At 51.9% G+C, this 20,501-nt stretch overlaps 8 protein-coding genes across 8 annotated transcripts; 2 read left to right on the forward strand and 6 right to left on the reverse strand.

The window, feature by feature from the left end:
* Nucleotides 1-260: 260 nt before the first annotated feature.
* Triagg1_2685 (uncharacterized protein) lies at nt 261-1,835 on the forward strand (the record flags this gene model as incomplete). The annotated part of the gene is made up of 2 exons (XM_062896893.1): nt 261-1,182; nt 1,246-1,835. The coding sequence occupies 2 exons, from the start codon at nt 261-263 to the stop codon at nt 1,833-1,835; spliced, it is 1,512 nt and encodes a 503-aa protein (XP_062758302.1).
* A 531-nt stretch (nt 1,836-2,366) lies between these two features.
* On the reverse strand, nt 2,367-3,537 carry Triagg1_2686 (transcriptional regulator family: Fungal Specific TF; the record flags this gene model as incomplete). The annotated part of the gene is made up of 4 exons (XM_062896894.1): nt 2,367-3,185; nt 3,366-3,411; nt 3,458-3,461; nt 3,513-3,537. 4 exons carry the CDS (start codon nt 3,535-3,537, stop codon nt 2,367-2,369), a joined length of 894 nt encoding a protein of 297 aa, XP_062758303.1.
* A 776-nt stretch (nt 3,538-4,313) lies between these two features.
* On the reverse strand, nt 4,314-5,162 carry Triagg1_2687 (uncharacterized protein; the record flags this gene model as incomplete). Its single annotated transcript, XM_062896895.1, has 1 exon — nt 4,314-5,162. The coding sequence occupies one exon, from the start codon at nt 5,160-5,162 to the stop codon at nt 4,314-4,316; it is 849 nt and encodes a 282-aa protein (XP_062758304.1).
* A 679-nt stretch (nt 5,163-5,841) lies between these two features.
* On the reverse strand, nt 5,842-8,246 carry Triagg1_2688 (uncharacterized protein; the record flags this gene model as incomplete). Its single annotated transcript, XM_062896896.1, has 6 exons — nt 5,842-7,073; nt 7,142-7,467; nt 7,523-7,574; nt 7,623-7,677; nt 7,729-8,111; nt 8,183-8,246. The coding sequence occupies 6 exons, from the start codon at nt 8,244-8,246 to the stop codon at nt 5,842-5,844; spliced, it is 2,112 nt and encodes a 703-aa protein (XP_062758305.1).
* Nucleotides 8,247-9,781: 1,535 nt separating this feature from the next.
* On the forward strand, nt 9,782-11,864 carry Triagg1_2689 (uncharacterized protein; the record flags this gene model as incomplete). The annotated part of the gene is made up of 3 exons (XM_062896898.1): nt 9,782-9,921; nt 9,974-10,245; nt 10,297-11,864. The coding sequence occupies 3 exons, from the start codon at nt 9,782-9,784 to the stop codon at nt 11,862-11,864; spliced, it is 1,980 nt and encodes a 659-aa protein (XP_062758306.1).
* A 581-nt stretch (nt 11,865-12,445) lies between these two features.
* Nucleotides 12,446-13,597, reverse strand: Triagg1_2690 (uncharacterized protein; the record flags this gene model as incomplete). The annotated part of the gene is made up of 1 exon (XM_062896899.1): nt 12,446-13,597. The coding sequence occupies one exon, from the start codon at nt 13,595-13,597 to the stop codon at nt 12,446-12,448; it is 1,152 nt and encodes a 383-aa protein (XP_062758307.1).
* Nucleotides 13,598-14,355: 758 nt separating this feature from the next.
* On the reverse strand, nt 14,356-14,808 carry Triagg1_2691 (uncharacterized protein; the record flags this gene model as incomplete). Its single annotated transcript, XM_062896900.1, has 1 exon — nt 14,356-14,808. The coding sequence occupies one exon, from the start codon at nt 14,806-14,808 to the stop codon at nt 14,356-14,358; it is 453 nt and encodes a 150-aa protein (XP_062758308.1).
* Nucleotides 14,809-16,578: 1,770 nt separating this feature from the next.
* Triagg1_2692 (uncharacterized protein) lies at nt 16,579-19,869 on the reverse strand (the record flags this gene model as incomplete). The annotated part of the gene is made up of 3 exons (XM_062896901.1): nt 16,579-17,589; nt 17,640-19,320; nt 19,373-19,869. The coding sequence occupies 3 exons, from the start codon at nt 19,867-19,869 to the stop codon at nt 16,579-16,581; spliced, it is 3,189 nt and encodes a 1,062-aa protein (XP_062758309.1).
* Nucleotides 19,870-20,501: the final 632 nt, after the last annotated feature.

Consider the following 20,501-nt stretch of genomic DNA (forward strand, 5'->3'; position numbering starts at 1 on the left):
ATTCAGGCATTTCGATTCGCTCATCCACCAGGAGATCCCGCTGTACTAGACTAAGCCAGTTTGGGAAAGTTTAGCGCACCTCCGCCAGAATAGGGTCGCATACCGAATTAGGCATGTGAAGCATCTTCGGCTTCTTCTGATCAGTCTGATTGCATGAAACGGCAGGTATCACTGAGTATATAAACACTTGCTGTATACTGGATCAAACCAGATGGCTCTACAGCTTTTGTTCATCAAGCAGCTATTTCACAAAAGGCGCCATGATTGTCTATTTGCTCTCAGTAGCTTTGCTGCTGCTCATTCTCGAACCTCTATTTACATATCATCGGGATTCTAAAAAGCTTCGTCGTTTCCCCAATGCAAGCCTCTTATCTGGAATATCCGAAATAGGCTATATCCTTAAAAGATACCGCGGGTTTCGCTCAAAAGAGATTCACGAAAGTCACCTGCAACATCCAGTTGTCCGTGTTGGCCCCAATTCACTTTCATTCTCCACGCCTGATGCCATTAGGGCTATATACGGACACAACACCCCATGTCTCAAAGGGGGTACCTATGTGACAGCAGCTGGTACACATCCAAGCCTGCTAGACGTCGTGGATAAGCAAGAACATGCTCGTAAGCGCAGGATCTTATCGCATGCCTTTGCTACCCGGAATCTCGAACAGTGGGAGTTCAAAGTCACGGACAAAGTTCAAAAACTTGTCGCACAATTTGATCTCCTATGCCATGACAAAGAAGAAGCGACTGTTGATTTTCGAATGTGGAGCAACCTCTTCACGATTGAGGCCATTGCGGACATTGCACTCAGCCATCATCTTGGCTGTCTTGGTCAAGGGAGTGATCTTGTCATGATAACTACAAAAGATGGCCGTGAGAAGACGGTCAATTACATCGAATGTCTTCATGCCGGAAGGCGAGCAACGTCAATGTTGATCTGGTCAACGAAATGGTTTTCGTCTTTACGATTCGCCTTGAAAAGGCTTCCAGGCTTCTTCCAGACCCAGTGGCGCAAAGGCCAAGGCTTTGATGAGATGGTGCGGTATCTCGTTCAACAGCGCCTTCGACGACACGAAAACGGAGAGCAACTGGAGGATTTTGCGGGGTGCCTCTTTCAAGATAAGCATGGAGACGCTCGAAACTTGGAGATTGCCGAGATTGAAGCCGAGGTGGCGACTTTGTGTAAGTCATCTTCTGAAGATAGTAGCATTGGTTCTTCTTTTTGTTTTGCTAACTCATAACTAGTGGATGCAGGGTCCGATACAACAGCGATTTCTCTAACCCATGCCATGTATTTCTTGATGAAGACTCCAGCGGCATTGTCTCGACTCCGCGAGGAACTCCGGGTTGCATTAGACGGTAGCCAAGAAATTGCCAAATATGCTGCCGTGAAGAATCTACCGTATCTACATGCCTGTATCAACGAGTCATTGAGGCTGTTGCCACCAGTTGCATTTGGCCTGAACCGCATGACCCCGCATGAAGGGCTCATGATTGACGGCACCTGGATCCCCGGAAACACTCTTGTGGGCGTACCAGCATACACGGCGCATAGAAATCCTCTATTCTCGAACGGCGAGCAATATCAGCCGGAAAGATGGCTGGAAGATGGCATCAAAGAGACACAGGGGACATTTATCCCTTTTAGTACGGGGGCCAGAGGTTGCATTGGCCGAAACATTAGCTACATTGAGCAAACGGTACTCTTGGCGACTCTTGTTCAGCGTTACGATCTCAGTCTCGTGGATCCCGAGGGGAATTTGGATCATGAGGAGGCATTCAATCTTTGGCCTGGGCCACTGCCATTGAAGATCAGACGTAGGGAGAAATGTTAAACTGCCTTGGCGTCACAGAGACAAGTTGAATGCACATTCTGTATAGGATGGGCCAGTAAAATAATTGCAACTAGGATTATACATTATGCGATATCTGTGATTCAAGCTCCCTCTGCAATTCCATGACACGAGTTCGAGTGTGGAATCCTAATTCTTTCTCAATCTTGTCTAGAAGCCCCCAGATCTTTACTTTTAAAGATAATGATGGGGCATATTTCGCCGCTTTGTCATCGGTTAGCCATGCTCTTTCGCTCACCAGGAGTTTTCGCTTACCGTAGTACAGCGGATTGACTGCAACAACTAATACGCCATCTCTTACACCTGGCGAGAAGCATATTGACGCTATGCCCCGAGAATGATGATGCAACTGCTCCATACAACTCTCGTGCTCATATTGACATTCCAATAAATTTGGATCTTGGGGTTGGATAGACTCTTCCAGTAGCAAAATCTTTGCCACGTGAAAATAAAGCAAGCCCGCCGCTTCAAAGAGCCAGTCAGCAGAGAGAATGCATTCTTAAGAATTTGAGACTAACCGGCAGACTGAACGCAAAACCACAGCTGGGAAAGACCATCTTCAGATACCTCACCAGATGATAGCCCGCGTGATGTTGATGGAAGGTTGTCCCACCATTTGTCCACCTCTGTGCCAGTTTCTCGAAGATTCTGTTGGCAATCATCTGGAATACTGCCAGGCGGCGCAAAACGGAGCTCAATGACTTTGGCAAGTAACCAAAGGATCTGATTACCAGTAGCATCTTCTTCCAAGTTGCTACCAGACATGGCATCTGGCCATTCGCGAGCTGCAATCAGTGTAGGGCAGTAGTTGATGAGAGCCATTGCAACGTCATGTCGCGCATAGATCCAAAAACTCGCCTTGTCGAGATCTGTAGTGATGGAAGACAAGCAATGAGACCGAAGAAGAGAACTTACGCCCTCAAGATGCTTTCTGTAGTCTGGGCCTGGATTCGCCAGCAACTCATAACTGCAGAGAAGAATGGTTGCGACAAAAACCTCATCGTACCTTGCATCAAGCTGATTCAAGTCATGAATGAGTAATCTCAAACTCTGTCCATAAAAGCGACCAGCTACCGGCTCCCAGACCGAATGTTCTCCAACCAGGCTCATCTGCTTTGCAGACAAGGCACAGATGGAATACATGAGGAGTGCAGACGACGCCGCACGCCGTGTGACTTGCCGCCGATAGTTGGACGAGTGATCAAGGACGTCCATCCAAGCACCAATACCCGATTGGTATTTGAGAACGAGATCTATGACCTCGTCTGTCACAATCGGCGGTTGTGGTTCGATTGACGGCAGAGCTGCCTCTGGGTCTGGCAACTGTGCATACTGTATTTGGCGAAATACATCATACGTAGACTCTGGGGTTGAAGGCAAAATGGGCAATGGCGTGCCTGAATCATTGCTTTGACGCCGTCTTGTGCCCCTTGGTCTTGTTGACCGCCTGTCGTGGACAATGAATTCAGGAGGATTGCATTCTAGGTTTCTGCTGCGGCAACGTCCACACACCGGCCTGGACTCGTCACACTTGACACGGCGATTGCGGCAATTGATACTATTTCGTAAGTCTGGATGTTCATCTGCCATGGCTTAGAGCTTACCATCCTGAAGCCAAGTTAGTCAGGTTACTGTGTCACAGTACAAGTTGATACGCACCTGTTCTGCGACGTTTTGGGGCCATGAGTTCCGTAATATTTCAGCGTTGTTAACAACGTTACAACGAAGCGTTCATTTTCCGGACAATCGATTCATCCACTCAAGTACATGTTCAGATCAGAGCAGATGGAGAGGATAATCGATTTCGCCCCAGATCTAGTTCATGCTGACAGGCCTGGTCCGGGAATGCGGGGATGGTGCTAGACGCTCTCCACTGCAGATGGGAGGCCTAGGTTTGTCTTGGAACGGTGCTCTGAAGCCACCAAGTCCGGGGTCGTGTCCAAACGCCACATGCGCTGAGGATGTATGAGTCGTGGACTGTCCACTGTTACAGGACAGAAGAGTCCATTGGCTGAAACCATGCCAACCAAGGCGGTTATAACAACAGACTCTCATGAGTCGGGGTAGGTTTATTGCAATAGCTGCTTCCTGGACGACAGACTATTGTATGCAATGGAGATCTCCCAGCGCTTAATATGCCGCTTCGGGTTTCTGACTGAATCAATGGCCGCTAAACATTCCACAACCAGCCTAGCTGACTGTTGAAACATCACTAGAGTCGCTATTAGCTCAGTATAGATGCAGAGCTGCATGCTGCCAGGTGAGATGCCAAAACTTCCGTGTGTGATAACAACGGAAGTCGATCTAGTACCTACGCAGCACACAAACTTCATGTACATGAACTCTCATGGATTTTTGTAGTTAACATGGAATGGTTTTATGCGTTTGATAGAATACAATGATACATAATGTTCGCGAATTACAAGTGAGGATAGCAGCCATAGTCAAAATGCAAACTCGCTATAGAGTGCAAAACTCGACAATGTCTCTGAAGGTCTCTTCCTTCTTCTCCATCCAAGGGAAATGACCGCATTCTTCATATATAATGAGCTTTGATCCCGACATTCCTTTGTGAGTCGCTATTGCTTGTGTTGGCGTACATACCGGATCCGCTCGGCAAAAGATCATGAGCGTTTTTGCTGTGACCTTGCCAAGTTCTGGTTCTTGATAATGGATATTTCGATCTTTCCCATGTAGCAACTGATAATTCCACAAAGAAACCGATTGAATGTTGCTCAACTCTTTGGACAAAGTAGAAGCAACAGGGTCATAGAAATACACAGGAAGAAAAGATTGAATGACTTGAGCGAATCCCTCATCGGAAAGGTCCTCCCATGAAGCAGTCCAGGCCTTGAGTGCAGCGTGCATTTTTGGGTTCTTGGACTTTTCAACAATTGCTTCCTTCATCGATTTACCATCATCGAATCCTTCCAGGGCGTGACTCAGGAGAATTAGGCGGTCCACCTTTTCAGGATACCTGATGGCATACCACAGGGCAATTGTACCACCCCCCGAGTGCCCTAGCAAGTGCGGAATCTTTTCAAGGCCCAACTCCCGGCGAAGGTATTCTATATCGTCTGCGAGATGCCAACAGGACATTTCAGATGGATCTGGGCGTGTAGATTTTCCATTTGCCCTGAATTCGAGGTAGATGAGGGTAAAAGTCTGCTCGAGTGGAGTGAGAGTCTCTTGAAGATACTTTGATGAAAGTCCCCAGGCAGGCGGCGCGATAATCATGAGAGGTCCATTACCGCGCTTGAAGTACTGTAGTATGGAGCCTGCTGTGGTCTTGAATAAAACATCTGCCATGATTGACAAAGGGGATTGGCAGATTGGAGGATATGTGTGTCACTGGCTAAAATATGTAAGAATCTTTGTCGCTGTTTCCTGCGAGATCATTATAATTCCTCACAGTTGGTCTGCAACCGCGATAAATACCAAACCGACCCTGTTTCTAGAGATTGACCATGTCCGTCGTGAGGCCGAAGAGTGCGTTGCTGCCTGCGAACATGAGCCCAATCTCAACACTTTCATTGGTAGGAGGATTTTCTCTCGAGTTGACTCAACATTTTCCACCTAGCCCAGCTGTTGTGTTGTCGCATGCGGAATCCCAACATAGCACCAACATGGGTTGTTCAATCAGGATCCTGTTGAGGGGCGACAATCCTACTGGAGTGAGCAGCTTCACTGCAGCTACGCAATTATTACAAAGCCGCAATGTTGGGTCGGAGATCGGCCCGGCTATCGGAGCGAAGGCCGACTCGATCCATACAGCATCTTTGCTTCGGCATTTGGACGGACTCTTTGAACTGCGAATGGCATCGACCAAATACGAAGAGTACCATGCAGTCAAGAATCGAAAATCGCGGCAATTTCAAAAAACATTCTCGGCGTACACTCTTCTTAAAGTCTTCATTATCATTACTCAGTTATCTAGCGTATCAATTCGCACAAGGAGCATCTCTTCCAGGCATAACCTGCCTCGCTATTAGATGTAAAATGCAACAAGCATAACCACAGCAACTGCCTTGATGCTTGCCATCGCGCCCGAGAACAGTCCAGGCGCCGCGTTTTGAGGAACGGTAGGGATTGAATTCGATGGCAGGCCCGCCGACGTGGTGGTGCTTGATTCAGAGCCTCCGGGCGAGCCTCCCGAACCGGGTGTGGAAGTCTCCTGAGAGCCAGGGGAGCCAGATTCTCCGGGAGAGGTGGCTGAGGTTTCAGAGAGGGGGACGGTGTTGCCGTTGACAACGATGGAAGATCCCGAAGTGGGCAATGACAGGGTGTTACCACCGACAGTAATTGCAGGTCCTCCGGGGCTCAAGGTTGTGGAGCCAAAGACGATTTGAGACTGGGAGTTCTCGGTAAAGGGAGGAACCTCGTTTGAAGTTGGAGACGCGCTTCCAGAGTCTCCAGTAGTGGTGCCACCAGCGTTGTTATTGTCGTTGTTTCCACCAGGAGGTGAGCCATTTCCTCCTCCATTTCCTCCATTGTTACCTCCATTGTTACCTCCGTTGCCGCCTCCGTTGCTACCACCACCGTTGCCGCCTCCGTTGTTTCCACCCCCATTACCACCTCCGTTTCCACCGCCATTGTTACCACCGCCGGGAGTACCAGAGGGGTTAGAGGGGGTTGAAGGGGTGGAACTGCTACCGCCACTGTTGCCCGCTCCATTCGAGGAGCTCGCGGGAGGAGGATTGTTACCACCTGCAGGCGAGCTTGATGAAGGAGGAGGGTTGTTGCCACCTGCAGGAGAGCTTGATGAAGGAGGAGGGTTGTTGCCACCTGCAGGCGAGCTTGATGAAGGAGGAGGGCTGCTGACACCTCCACTAGGCTGGGATGAGCTTGAAGGCGGAGGAGGCGGTGGGGGAGGAGGCGGTGGAGGTGCGCTGGTGGATGTAGGACCCGAGGGAGGAGGGTTGCCAGTATCAGATGACGCAGGCGGAGGAGGGGGAGGAGGAGGAGCTGAAGTCGTCGTCTTCGGGGGAGGCGGCGGCGGTGTTGAGCTTGGTCCAGCAGCGCTGGTGCTACGAGAACTGGGAGGCGTGGTCGTAGGGGGAGGAGGGGGAGGAGTGGTCGTGGGGATCAAGGCCGTGACAGAGCTGAGAGCCGAGGGAGGGTCGTAGAACCCTTGGAAGGCATCTGAGATGCAAGACTTCCAGGCCGGATCCAAGCTTCGAATCTTATCGGGAATCACAATGGTGGGGTGGCAAGGATCAGCTATAAAGTAAAGACAAAGTCAGCAATGTTCTTCAATAATTACTTGCAGTAGAAATCGTCAAACATACGGGAACTGTTGATGGCATTGGAGGGGTTGCCGGGGATATAGGTGTAGCCGGCAATGGTGGAGCAGTTCCTCTTCAGATCCGCCGTGTTGAGTGCAGCAGACCCAACAGGAGAGTAAAAGGATGGTGTGCTCAGGCTTTCAAGCGTGCTGCCGCTGGGGAGGATCGTTCCAACAGTAACGGGGGTTCCCGTCACAAGAGAAAAGACCATGGTTGATAGTTCGCCGGGAGCAAATCCAACCGTGGTGTTGAACCGGGGTTCTCCGACATTGCCGCAGTAGTCATAGGCAGACAAAGCCGAGAATCCGATGTAGACGGAAGGGGACTCGCTGTGATGGAGATTAGAAACGCTCAATACACTGAGGATGGAGGGCAGATACTTACAAGACGATGCCAGCAGACGTGAATGAGGTAGCCAGGGGCGTCGTGCCAGTAGCTTGAACTATGTTAGTGATTGGTCAATGTTTTCGGATGGGTAACATACGATCAGCCCAGTAGAATACCTCTACCGTAGAGGCAGCAATCGTGCAGCTATAACACTGAAAGACAGTCAGCGTCGCTCATATTGGTGCATGACAACAAAGACTTACACATGGCGGCTCCGCGGTTCCATACCACACGTTGCTCTGAGGCAGGATGAAGTTTTCGGTGACTGTAGCCGTCACAACGGTGTTTACGACAGTTGTCACCACCTCTGTGGTGGTGCCAGTCACTTCCGTGAAAGTGGTGACGCCGGTTCCGATGGTCCTGGTGAGGGTGCGCGTCGGAGGGTTGGTTGTGAACAACCAGTTGTTGACCGAGATCAGACATTGGCACTGCAGCGCTGGATCTGTCGAGAGGCCGTCATACTCTTGAAGAACAATAGGAGGAAAGCTGCTGATGGTGCCGCAGGTGACATCCGCAGGCTGAGTTGGAGTGCTCGGCCCTCCGGTAGCTGTTGGAGGGTCTGTAATTGTGCTATTGGCCACAGCAACTGTAGGACAGGAATAGGAATAAGCATCAGTCCACCCAAACGACGAGCAAGTCGGGACTGTCATAACTTACATGGTGACGCCCGCACCGCGCCGCCCAGGGCGAGCAGAGCAAGAGCTCCTGTGAATCCAGCCATGATTCGACCCGTAACACAAGCAATTTGAGCTCAGCGTGAGGATAACGAGAAGGAAAAGTTTTGCCCGACGGCATGTGCGTGCCTAGGGATATAAGCGGGCTCGCTCTACACCACTAGCTACATCACATACTCACAACAACGGTAGCCCAACCAAGATCATCACGTCGCTTGCCTGAACCCCTGGAAGCGCGGCAGTCAACCGAGTACGGCCTCGACGTGAAGGGTACCTGAAAATAGTCTGCTGTCAAGCCTTTGCCGGCTTAGAAAGCGCGTGAGGCGCCCAGCCAAGACGCCCATTTGTGGCTGCTAAGGCTAATCAAAGGTGTTTCTTGATTACAATCACAATTTGGAGGAGCTTTGGAGGCTCTGGATGGGGCCCCCAACTGACAGAAACATACAAGACTTGCGAAGAAGTGGTGCCAGCCTCCCCAAGTGCTTACGCTCTAGCAGAGCTCCACGCTACAAAGCCGGGGGTTGAGCCCAATGATGCGGCGAGCAACAAGCCACAATGATCAGCCCTACAACGTTGTGAGTTCTCTGAAGGGCATCGCGTAGTTTAACTGACAACATACAAGTAGACAAGTCAGACGCAGTTGGCTAGGACGGCGTTGTTGCTCAAGAGAGACAAGTTTGAGGAAGCGCCACCGCTGTTTGTGGGCATAAGATGACTCCAGTTCAAGGGATGATCCCAATACGTAGTACACCCCGGCCTCGTCTTGGTGGGCCACACGCCGGTGCGAGCTATCGTCTGGCGAGCGGAAACTTGCCCCATTGAAGCTATTCACACACGATAAGAAAAACTGGATACGACAGACACAGCCAGACAGGCAACGCGCCACACCGTTCGGGTACGGGCCGGTTGCTCGACTCCCGTCAGCACTTGTGCCTCACGAGAGGTGGCAAGCCGGCGACGTGTTAGCCACAGCCGCTGCTGTTTGGCGTGGGATAACAGAAGGGCAACCCGGCTAAACTCAGCTCTCCGTCGGCACAGATTCGTAATTTCAAGGGCTTTCCGGCTCATTGGGACGCCAAGGGCCGTTATTCTCTTGGTGGGTCGAAGTGCAACGCTCGACAAAAAGCCGGATCAACTAGGAATAGCTCAACATTGGACAACGACAAGGTCATCGTGGGCAGAGCAATGGTTCATTCGACAGCTAGCCGAGGTGCATTGCATAACACATGATGTGGATTCATGACTGTTCCTAAAATCTGACCCGTCGGTGGGCTCGTCAAGGCGAGTCTCTGAGCGCGCGGGTTGTGGGAGAAGGCCAACCCCATGCCTATGCCTGTTGATTCTTCTTTTCCGCGAGACTCGCAAATGACGGCCTTCCTTTCACCTGCAGCACTGTATCGTGTCAACTCGTGCCAAGCTGGGACCGCGTCCAAGGGGGGGGGAAATCTCATTAACCGGCCCTCTGTACTCGTATCGTATACTAGTAGCTACACCCAACATTGCTCCACTTGCAGTGCAGGATTCTCCAGGGCGAGTGACATTAGGATGTGGCAGATTTGAAGCATTCACACATCTCCGGAAGATGCCTGCGCGGCCGCAGCATTTGCTGCTCTGGGCGCTGTTGACGCCAAACGCTCTCGCCTCAGCTTTGGACCTTGGGATGCGGAAACGAGCCGACGACCCCATTCCGTCTCCCGTGTCCGTATCGCCGAGTCAATTCTTGTGAGTCTCTCTCTCGCATTGTCGACGGCTTCAAGCAACTCACGTGTTTTAGCGAGGGTGTAGATGGTCCTTGGTCAACGTTTGAGTTGCGCGTGGGGACTCCAGCTCAGAATATTCGCATACTGCCCGGCACTTCGTCAACACAGACGCTTGTGGTGCTGCCAGAGGGCTGCCAGATTATCAATGTGACGGATTGCGCCAACAGCAGAGGCAACTTGTTTAATACGACTGCCTCCAAAACCTGGAAGGAAATTGGCCTGTTTAGCCTAGGCTTTGAGAATTCTCTCGGCTTCACCGACAATGGCGAGTTCGGGCACGATACCGGTATGACTCTTCCATCCTCATTGTGCTTTACCATACTTACTTGAATCACAGTTGGACTTGGATATCTCGGCAGCGGTGGCCCAATTGTCAACAGCTCGGTGATCGCGGGTGTCGCCGGCACTGAGTTTTATCTAGGAGTGCTTGCGCTGAATCCGCGCCCTACCAACTTTACGGACCAGAATGATCCGCAGCAGAGCTTTCTGCAGCTCCTCAAGAATGAATCTGCCATTCCATCCTTGTCGTACAGCTACAACGTCGGGGCTCCCTACCGACTCAACAAGGCTCTGGGCAGCCTGATCCTGGGCGGCTACGACACGTCTGCGTATCAAGATACCAATTCGTCGTATGACTTTTTCAGCGACCAGTCGCGCGATCTGACGATTGGCGTTCAGTCCATCTCTACGAATGCCAGCGCAGATAATACAGTGCTTCAGTCTGAGCAGATTTCCATGTTTATCGACTCGTCCGTCGCCGAAATCTACCTTCCCGTGGACGCCTGCCACGCTTTTGAGAAGGCTTTTGGCCTGAAGTACAACTCTACGCTTGAAATGTACCTGGTGAGCGATTCGCTGCACAGCAAACTCACAGCCTCAAACCCTTCAGTCACATTTACGATAACGACGGCCATTACGGGCGGCTCAACCTTTAACATTACTTTTCCCTACGCCAGCTTCGACCTACAGGCCAAGCCTCCACTAGTGAAGACGGCATCTCGATACTTTCCTCTAAAGCAGGCAGCCAACGACACCCAGTATGTCTTGGGACGCACGTTTCTGCAAGAGGCGTACCTAATCGTGGACTATGAACGAGGCAACTTTTCACTTCATCCCCGAGTGTGGAATGCCAGTGCTGAGTCGAATATTGTAACAATACTGCCCCCCGGGGTCAAAGAGAGCAAGCCCAATACCGAGAGCAGCCACAATCTCAGCGGCGGTGCCATTGCGGGCATTGTCATTGGTGTTTGCATCGTCATTGCGGCTGTTGCCATTGCCATCTTGCGATACATGGTGGTTACTCGCCGCAAGAAGGCAAAGACGGATGAGTCTACGGAGATGGATGCCCTAGCCAGGACAGTGCCAGAAACCACTTCGACCGTCTCGCCTGAGCCGCCCAAGTCTGCGACTTTGAGCCCCGGAACCTTGCGGGAGCTGCAAGGCGACGATTCGACGAAACCAACGCCGGAGATTGAAGGCAGCACAGCAGCAAGGAGGAGCCCGATGAGCGAATTGGAGTCGTCAGGCACTCCTATGGCGGAGCTGGCCAGTCCGGTGCCAATTTCGGAACTGTTGTCGAACGAGATTTTCGAGATGCCTGGAAGCGAAGTTCCGGAGCTGCAAGGAAGTCGAGTGGCGCCCGTCTTGGTACTTACAGATTCCGAGTCAAGCGAGTTTAGTTTTGAGGTTGAGCAGGGGGTGGTGGGAGTCATTCAGCAAACGGAAGAGGACAGACAGCACAATACAGGAGAAGACTACAGGGCGCAGGAGGGAGAGCATGAAGGTGCCGCAACGAGCACTCAGGATACCCAGGAAGCCACTGGGAACAAGGGACAGACTGACGAGAGTGGAAATGACAGGCATACCGAAGGGGAGAGTGGACGAGAAGAGGACCCTAAGAAGTAATTTTTAATCACCAGCAGATTTATACCACATAGAAGTCTCTACATAGTATTCATTCACTTGATATGATGCACGAATATACAGGTTGACGCACAAATCCACGCTCTATGGAGCCAGACATCAAACTAAGGCAGTCTAGATTGACGTTCCCGCTCGTGTGGGTAAAGACAGGCCATTATGATGGTAACCAGGTCATTGGAACGGCCAAATCTCTTGCATACATGTCTCAATCTGGGGTAGTAATCCGCCCGCTATAAATCCTCCGAGAGGGCCATGGCAGGGGCTAAACGGATACGGGAACCTTCTCATAGGGGAAGCTGGGAGTATCTATTTTTGGAACCAACATCACGGCCTGCAGTAACGTTTGGATTACGTACGTAGGAGGGAAATGTAAAAACCGACCCAGTCTGCGTTTTAACAGTGTAGCGTCTATATACAGCTCTGATGGCAACGGACAACACGTCTCGTGTAAAAAAGTCATTATAACTAACAACCAGCTTTTATGGTATCAATCTGATATCAGTACCGTCGATAGGTCCTCCGCAGCCCAAGCCCGAATACGCGTAGCAGATTCCTTGCCCGACTTACACGCTCTTGGGAGTCCCTGAGTTGGGGAACGCAAACTTGGCCGTCCGATCGAGTCGCACAGAGTATCCCGTAACGTTGGGATCCTCGCCCAAAAAGGCCAACGGGAAGCCCAGGTCAAACGGCTTCACGCTCTCGAGGTACTTGATCTGCTCATCCGTGAGCTTGACGCTCAGCGCCTTGATGTTGTCGTTGAGGTGCTCAGTCTTGCGTCCGCCAACGATGGGGAAGACGTTGCCGGCCTTGTGCAGCACGTATGCAAGCGCAATGGCCGTGACGGACTCGAGTCCGTGTTCCGAGGCGACCTTTGCGAGGGCCTCGCTGATCTTTTCCTCGTCGGCAGTCTGAACAGGGGCCCCTGTGAGACCACGCAGAGTCTCGCCGTTCTTCTTGCGTTCCTCCAGAGCCTTTTTTGTCTGGAACTTGCCGCCACCGAGGACGTCCCAAGGGGCCAAAGCCATGTTGAATTGCCGAGCCATCGGGATAATCTCCCGCTCGAAATCCCGGACCATGAGGTTCCAGCGTCCCTGGTAGATGCTGAAAGGAGTCTTGCCGTGATCAACCGCGTATTGGTTGGCCGCACTCACGACCCATGCTGGCATATCTGAGGCACCTAGATAGAGAACCTTGCCCGACTCGACTTGTTGGTGGAGAGAATCCATGAGTTCCTTGATGGAAGTGGTGTGGTCCCACCAGTGAATATACAGAATGTCAATGTAATCCGTCTGCAGTTTCTTAAGAGAGTCTCGGACGCTCAAGTGAAGACTCTTGCGGTGGTTGCCCTGGAAATTAGGGGCCCTTCCTCTTCCTAGCTCGTGGCTTCGAAAGTCTGAGGTGAACTTGGTAGCGATCACAAGCTGGTCCCGGATGCCCCTCTTTGCCGCCCACTCTCCGATCCAAGTTTCGGATTGCTCGTTCTGATAGTTGTTGGCGGTATCGATAAAGTTGCCGCCAGCATCGTAAAAGGCATCCAGCAGCTTAAAGGAGCTCTCCTTGTCCATGGACCCCATCCAGTCAGACCAGCTGTCGCCAATGGACATGGCGCCCAAAGCCAGAGGAGATACTCGAATACCCGCAGAAGGGGCGAGGACTCTGTACCGGCCCAGCTCGCTCACGGGCTCTCCCGAGAGGGCAAAGAGTGAGGAGGCCATGGTGTTGTGCTATGGTAGGTTGTAGTAGATGGCAGGAGATTGGACTATAGTCTATCCGCTATAGTAGATTAAACTACTAATGATAGATTGGACTATCGTATCTTGGACTGCCGTAGGTTTTGGTTCTGCCCAGTCGAAATGTGTCTGCATACGGAGGGAGCGTTTTATTAATACTTCGAATTGAACCAGCTGCGAGTATTTTAATTAATTCAGCTACCCCTCTTGGTCCTTTGTGACGCCATTATATATCTCATGGCGTTGATTAGCACATTAACCAAGTCTATCTTTATCTCCGGGACTTTTCAACAAACCACCATCCAAATCGGAATTAGGGCGGACATAGCAACTCGATCGACCATGAAGCTCCCCATTGCTTAGAAACAGAGAATAACTGATGATTCCCAGAATGAGGGGTCAAAATCGTCTTCTGCAGGGGTGGGTCGAAACAAGTCCGATCTCGTCGTCGTCGGCAAAGCATGAGACTGGCCCGATACGCCCGGTGGCTTCTGACGACGCTTGTTAATTGCCTTCTCAGCCATCAAACGGCACATGAACCGGATAAAAGGCAGAGCACGGTATCGCTGGATTATAAATTCACATTCTCGCTTTGCTGCGCCAAACGCCTGTCCCTCTACAACCAAGCTAATGCCCGCAATGGGTATCTCCAATGTGCACAGCACCAACTAAATACATGTACGAGGAAAATGTTGATCTGGAATTCCCGGGCCGGCCCATCGGTATATCCTGCCAATCCGGCTTTACGCCGAGCAGGGCTCGTTGACCTTGCAGTTCTCGGGGAGCTCCTCGACGAGGTTGATGGTGAGCTCTCCGTGGTTGATGTCGTTGTCGCCCTTGGCATAGTGCAGCGGCACGCTTCCGCAGATGGCGCATCCAAACTCCTGAAGCTCCTTGAAGAGGCTCTTGAGCGTAGCGCCGGTGACGTCGCCCTCGGAGTTTTGGATGTAGGCACAGAGCGTGCTCGTGAACTTGCCGTTGAAGTTGACGGAATCGAGCTCGATACAGGCCACGTCGTCGCCGTTGTCGTATTTCCGGTTGTCGTCGAGCTTGTTGAAGGCGTCTGCGAGATGTGACAGACGGCCACCGCTAATGTAGGCAATGCCGCAGAGGACGTCTCCGTGGCAGTTGATTCCGAGGCCGGCGACGCCCTGGGCAACCGCAGCGGCCGCGGCGATGAAGCTGTTGAAACGCATCGTAACTAGGCTGTATCGAGTCAATCCTGCTCTTGGAATGTCATTGGAAAGGAGCGGCGTCACGTACATGAACGTTGTCTTGGCACAAAACACAGAGGGATGCGGAAGTTGGGCGTCGACGGCGGATATGCTTGGCAGAAGAAGCTGGGCGCTGATGTAATGAGAGATCTGATCGGGTTATATACAGGTGCTCGGTGGAGTCTTGGACGAGCAATGCAAAAAACGAACAAATGCAGGGCATTGGGTTGTCGAGACCTAATCTCTGCTTGAGTCTGCTGAGATCAGCACTAGGCACATCGTCGCCAACGGCTTGGGCCTTCAGCTGGCCGCCTTAGCCGAAACAAACGTCTTTTGCTACGGACATGGAACGGGGAACAGGTCAAGTGCTTGTCTGTCATTGGGCAGTGTTTGTCATGCCCGTCTGCTGGAGGCTAAAAACAATCATCCTGTTCTAGCTTCACGATGGTAACAATGCAGGTACAGCTGCCCAGCCACAATGGCCTCTGCGCATCCCGAGTCTTGAACGGGTATAACGCTTCCGGGCAATGCCTCAATTACCAAACCGCCCCGACCCGAATCAACGAGCCAGCCTTTGTTACTTGTCTTAGCATCTCTGCCGTCTTGATTCCCTCGTCCGTCAGAGCCAGCGAAGGATGTAATCTGACTTGTTAACCAGCGCTCGAGCATCCTCTGCCTCGTAGCTCACCTTGAATAAAGGTCAACGTCAACATGCACTGGAATCGCCCCGGAAGAGCTTCAGGATGCAAGCGGCCAACAGCTAGCGGAGCCAACCAGTTCTTTTGGCGCCGGATGTAGTTGAAGCCGGTTAAGAACGTTATTTTTGGCTGGGCGACTAAATTTAGAACCCATGAATAAGGCGGACCAGCGGTTGACAATGCGTGCAAGGATCAACTGATGGGGTCAGACACAGGGTTGCAAGTGCACAGACAACACCAATTATTTGTCTTCCACGTCCAGCAATATGTAGCCAACAGGATTCAGGGTTGGGCCTTCAAAATGTATCTCTTAATAGAACCTTACATCAAGCAGCATGCCGGCCACACCTCATCCGCGCAGCTCGGCAGCAGCGGGACGGTTTTGGATTCAAGCTTAAAGATACCGAATGCCGAGACACGCAGGACGCAGGGATGTCTTCGCAACCAGTGTTCTTTGTAGACACGGAGGGTTCTATATTATGTATAAAAAAGAAGCCAAAAAAGTTGATATAGTTCTCTCAACACTCAGCCAACTGTAGTTTGTTTAGAACAAATACAAACCAGTTCTTCATGTAGTAGCGGACGTATTGCTGATATAGAGAATGCAGACTAATCCCGGTTAGTATCGCCACGCCATCGTGGACTCCTTCCCCTATGATGTAAAGAATGTTGGTCTCGAAGATAGCATGAAGCCGAGAGAAGAAGGGCGTGTCCTTGTCTTGCTCAACTTCCTTCTCCACATGTTTATCCCGTTTGTGAGATGATGGAGAGGCGCAGTTGTAGATGATATTGGGTATGGAGTAATGATATCTATGTACATATCTACAGACAGGGGCCGCAGCAGCAAAGCAACTTGGTCGACCGTAATGCAGCCCAAATATCTCACATCCTTCTTCTCCATGTCTCTCTTCATCTCTATCGTACCTACCAGCTGCCCACCCAACTTCGCCCAACACCCAACCTCCAGCATCATAGCGAGGACAATCTCACCATCATCCCCAGCTTCAACATCAACACCTGTGTTGATCCCACGGGGCTTCCCGCCCCGGAATAGTCATTGACGCGGCGTTTCCGCACTATCGCTGGCGGACAAGTCCAAGTATGCGCCAAAGATCCGCTTCTCAACGTCCGTATCCTTCCGGCCTACGCCCTGCTGCTTGCGCAACTGTCGAAGGTAGAAGAGACGCTTGCACCATTTCCACGCCTCAACCCCGGCAAAGAAGAGCCCGGCAGCGATGAACACAATGCCCCATTCCCAACTAATGCCCTTGTGTTTAAAGACCTTGGTATTGATAACAGGGATATAGAGAACGGGGAAGAGCGTCACAAAGCCGAGCATAACAGCCCAGAAAAGGAACTGGTTGCGCCAGACATCGTGAATCCATTGCGTAACATACTTGTCAGAGCCAGGCTGCATACGGAAGAAGGATCGTCGCTTGTCAACCATCTCCCAGGCCAAGAAGAGGGCAAACCACGTGAGGCAAGCAAACGTGGTTGCACGAGCGCGAAACACCGTCTCGCAGCCATCATTGTAGCCATCGTTGCAGCCAAGGCCAAGCTCTCCGTCACCCCAAGCATACACGCGGAGCACGAAAGCACCGAGGCAGAGCGCTGCAATCCAGAGCCCATAAACAACCATGTCGACATAAAACTCGAGCGTAAAGATGCCAGACTTTAGGGACTGGGGAGGACGCTCAAGAATGCCTGTCACCGCACGCTCAAAGCCCAAACCCATGTCGGGCAGACCCGAAGTAGCCATGATGATCCAGACGATTTCCACGGGAGTCAGGGGAAATACAGAGAGACCCGAGCTATCCTTGAACGCCAGACCGACAAGAAGGGTGACGGCTTGGGCAATGTTTTCCGCCAAGACGTGAAGGACAAACTTTTGGATGTTGTCAAAGATGCGGCGGCCTTCTTCAATCGCGGCAACAATAGAGGCAAAGTTGTCATCGGTGAGGACAATGTCGGAGGCATCCTTGGCAACGTCAGAGCCAGACTGACCCATTGCGATGCCAACGTCTGCGCGACGAAGGGAGGGAGAGTCATTGACGCCATCGCCAGTCTATCTAATGTCAGTCACTTTGCAGAATAAACAACGTTTGGGTAACTTACCATGGCGCAGAACTTCTTGCGGCGGTGAAGAGCTTCAACCATCCGGACCTTTGTGCTTGGGGCGCATCGAGCTACCACGAGCGGTAGCACGGGTAGTTGGTCGACTTGGTCGTCCGAGAGAGCATCAAACTGGGCAGCCGTCATGATCATGGCCCTTGCAATATCCATAGAGACCATTTCCATACGTGAGGGCAGAATGCCAACCTCGCGCGCAATGGCCTTGGCGGTCTCGGGGTGATCACCAGTGAGCATGTGAACCGTGATGCCCGCCTTGTGGCATTCTTGAACAGCAGGGGCCGACTCAGGGCGGGGAGGATCATAGAGGCCAATTAGACCCCGGAACACAAGGTCACGCTCGACAGAAGCACGGTGAACCTCGTCTCCCTTCTTCAGCTCGACATGATATGGCTTGGATGCTAGAGCAAGGACGCGAAGTCCCATGCCGGCGAAAGCCTCCATGTTTTGAAGAATCTCCTGCTGAACCTCTTCGGTGAGAGGAACAGCGTCGTTTGAATCATTGGGGCAGTAGGTGCTGCACGACCCAATGACACGCTCCACCGCGCCCTTTGTGAATGCGAATAGTTTGCCAGAGTCATTCTTCTTCATGATGACAGACATGCGCTTGACGTCGGAGTCGAAGGGTAGCTCAGCAACCTCACTGTATTGGCGTTCATCATGGCCTACCAGGCGAAGGCGATTCCAGTCAAACCGAGAAGCAAAAACCTGAATGGCAATCTCAGTGGGGTCGCCTCGAGCACGCCACTCACCATCCTTCTGAACGACAGTCGCGAGGTTGGCAAGAGATGCGACGCGCAGGAAGTCGGTAAGTGCATTGGTACTCTGAGAGAGGAGCCCTTTGACAGAAGCGACAGTGCCGCAAGCATCGCCACCTTGGGCAAAGTTGATCTCGCGAGGCTGGCGTGGATCGTACCGGATGTCGCCAGCGGTTGGGTTCATTGGCGAGGCCGAGTTCTCAACGGTGTAAGTCCCTTTACCGGGCATCCATGCCCTTCGAGCAACCATCTTGCCTTGGGTCAAGGTGCCGGTCTTGTCAGAGCAGATGTCGGTAACCGCGCCCAATGCCTCGAGAGACCTTAGATTTCGAACAATGACGTTTCGTTGAACCATTCGCTTTGTGCCTGCGGCCATGGTGATGGTCAAAACAACAACCAAACTCGCCGGAATCATGGACAAGCCCGTGGCAACGGCATAAATGATGACTTCTTGCCTGGAGTCGAACTTGTTGGCGGCGAGGACGATGATGGCACAGACGACGGCAACGCCAAAGAGAAGGATCGCCAGCTTGGAAAGCTTCTTCTGAAGCGGCGTGCCGACATTGACGCCAAGGAAACGGCCAATGGCGTCGGTCAGGGTCAGCGTATAGGCTTCCAGGTATCGATGAGGCTTGGCGGAACCATCAGGCTTGCGCTTAACGGGACGGACTCTGCTATCCTTTTTCTGAAGGGCAGAGGCAATGGCACCAATCTCTGTAAAGACGCCGGTTGCGAAGACGACTCCCTTGGCACGACCTTTGGTGACAGTGGAGGAGCTGTAAGCGACGTTGAGGCGGTCACCAGGACCGGTTGCATCATCAAAGACGGCGTCTTCATTCTTACGAACCGGCAGGGACTCGCCCGTGAGGAGGGCTTCGTCAGTCTCAAAGTTGACTGCCTCAATCAGCCTGGAGGTCGTCAGTGCCCAAACCCAAGTTAGTTATAGTCATGACCACTTACCGGAGATCGGCGGGAATCGTGTCGCCAGTCTTGATTTCGACGACATCGCCGGGGACAATCTGGTCCGAGGGTACAACCTTGGAATCGCCATCCCGAACCACGGTTGCGGTTGGAGACGAGAGAGAGCGCAGGGAATCCATTATTTTCTCGGCCGAGTATTCCTGGAAGAAACCGACGACTACGTTGAGAAGGATGACGAAGGTGATGACACCGCCCTCGATGTAGGACTTGATCCCGAAAGAGACAGCCATGGCGAGAATCAGGACCAAAGTCATGGCGTTGGCAATCTGTGCCATGATTATCTTGATGGGCTGGGCACCCTCAGCTTCCCCAAGATCGTTTTTGCCATGTTTTTCAAGCCGTGTGCTCGCTTCTGCCTCGGAAAGGCCGTCAAAGACGTTTGCGCCGAGCTCGTCAACGACTTGCTGGATGGAGAGCGCATGGGCTGGCTTGCTCATGGCATTCGGCCCATCATTAGCCTTTGCAGACACCCCCATCCTCACCTATCGGATTCTGATAGCCAAGTAATAGAAAAGAAGAAACCCGGACGAGCGTGAACAAGCCAGAAGGTTAGAAGAGGAAATAAGTCAATTGGAAATCACTTGGCGACTGAGCTGGGGTATTAAACACCACCTCGACCACAAGTGAGATTTCTTCAACAAGGGGGCGGATTTTGAGATCCCACATATTATTCGACTGCTATCAACTTGATCGTCCATTGTGATAGGTTGCTGTCATGCCCAGACGCCGAATTTGTAATAGCCTTCCGCTTTTTCAGACTTGATTATCGCCAAGATGTTCTTGGCTTCTCGGCGAAAACTCAGAGGATTCTCATCAACAACGGGAATGGACGTCTGCCGGGGCATTGAACCCACTGTGGCTCATAGTAATGCCCCATGTCCCGTCCGGTGTGAGATTCCCCAGTATTCACGTATCCGACTTGTTTCTTGGCGTTGGGATACCGGGTTGCTTGAGTCTGCCCTCTCCGCCATTATCCGCCACTTGCTTTTAGCATCTGCCACCATCGCCACTGTCGTCTACTGTCTGCTGTTATGGCCATCTCTATAGCATCTGCTACCATCACTGTATTCCTCCAAGTATCTGCTACTATAGGCTTATTCTTCTAGTA

This window comes from Trichoderma aggressivum (assembly GCF_033847375.1).
Source record: "Trichoderma aggressivum f. europaeum strain CBS 100526 chromosome Unknown scaffold_007, whole genome shotgun sequence".
Taxonomy (NCBI): Eukaryota; Fungi; Ascomycota; class Sordariomycetes; order Hypocreales; family Hypocreaceae; genus Trichoderma; species Trichoderma aggressivum.